Source organism: Mesitornis unicolor, unplaced genomic scaffold (assembly GCF_000695765.1).
Source record: "Mesitornis unicolor isolate BGI_N332 unplaced genomic scaffold, ASM69576v1 scaffold6064, whole genome shotgun sequence".
Classification (NCBI taxonomy): Eukaryota; Metazoa; Chordata; class Aves; order Mesitornithiformes; family Mesitornithidae; genus Mesitornis; species Mesitornis unicolor.
Genome location: NW_010179285.1, coordinates 546 through 2,266, shown reverse-complemented (window position 1 = coordinate 2,266; position 1,721 = coordinate 546). Strand labels below are relative to the sequence as shown.

At 32.2% G+C, this 1,721-nt stretch overlaps 1 protein-coding gene across 1 annotated transcript; it reads left to right on the top strand.

Moving 5' to 3' along the window:
• Positions 1-226: 226 nt before the first annotated feature.
• On the top strand, positions 227-1,081 carry LOC104539235 (putative uncharacterized protein DDB_G0272478). Its single transcript, XM_010182707.1, has 2 exons — positions 227-494; positions 993-1,081. The coding sequence occupies exons 1-2, from the start codon at positions 227-229 to the stop codon at positions 1,079-1,081; spliced, it is 357 nt and encodes a 118-aa protein (XP_010181009.1).
• Positions 1,082-1,721: the final 640 nt, after the last annotated feature.

Sequence of the window (1,721 nt, the reverse complement as noted above, 5' to 3'; positions counted from 1 at the left end):
CAGTGACAATAACAACGACAATGACAATGACAACGACTGTGACAACGACAGTGACAATAACAACAACAACGACAACAATGACAATGACTGACAATGACAATGACAATGACAACAACAACAGCAACGACAATGACAGCAACAGTGACAACAACAACGACAATGACAACGACAACAACAACGACAACAACGACAGTGACAATGACAATAACAATAACAATGACTGACAATGACGACAATAACGACAACGACAATGACAATGACAGTGACAATGACAGTGACAATAACGATGACAATAACAATAACAACAATGACAATGACTGACAATGCCAATGAAAATAACAATGACAACGCCAACAACAACAACGCCAATGACAATAACAACTACAATAACAATGACAACGACAATAACAATGACAATGGCAACAACAATGACGATAAAAATGAGAATGACAATGACGACGAAAATGACAACAACAATAACAATGACAATGATGGCAACGACCACAATAACAATAATAACAATAACAATAACAATAACGACAACGATGACAACGATAACAATAATAACAATAACAATAACGATAACAATGACAACGACAACGACAATAACAATGACAACAATAACAATAACAATAACGACAACGACGATAACAATAATAACAATAACAATAACAATGACAACAATAACAATAACAACGACAATGACAACGACGACAATGACAACAATGACAACAATAACAATAATAACAATAACTATGACAATGACAATGACAATAACAATAACAACGACAACGACAACAACAATGACAACAATAACAATAACAATAACAATAACAATAACAATAACAATAACGACAACGACAACGACGATAACAATAACAATAACAATGACAACAATAACAATAACAATGACAACGACAACGACAACAATGACAACAATGACAATAACAATAATAACAACTATGACAATGACAATGACAATAATAACAAAGACAATAACAAAGACAATGACAATGACGACAACAACAACGACAACGACAACGACAACGACAATGACAACGACGAAATTGACAATGACTGACAATGAACATGACAATGACAACGACAACAACAACAACGACAATAACGACAACGACAATGACGACAGTGACAATAACGATGACAATAACAATAACAACAATGAAAATGACTGACAATGACAATGACAATAACAACGACAATAACAATGACAACGATGACAACGCCAATGACAATAACAACTACAATAACAATGACAATGGCAAAAACGACGACAACGACAACAATAACAATAACAATAACGACAACGACAACAACATCGACGACAATGACAATGACAACAATAACAATAATAATGACAATGACAATGACAACAATGACAATGACAACGACAATGACAATGACAACAATAATAACAATAATAACAATAACAATTACGACAATAACAATAACAATGACAATGACAACGACAATGACAATGACGACAATAACAATAACAATGACAGTGACAACGACAGTGACAATGACAACGACAACGAGGACTATGACAATGACAATACAAATTAACTATTAATTTTATTAGCACATAATTAAAGAAATACAGATTTAGTTCGAATATTTATTAAAAATCAAATATTGGTTTTATATTTTTGTTGTTACTACTACAATAATGACAACGGTAATAGTAATAATAACGAAAATAA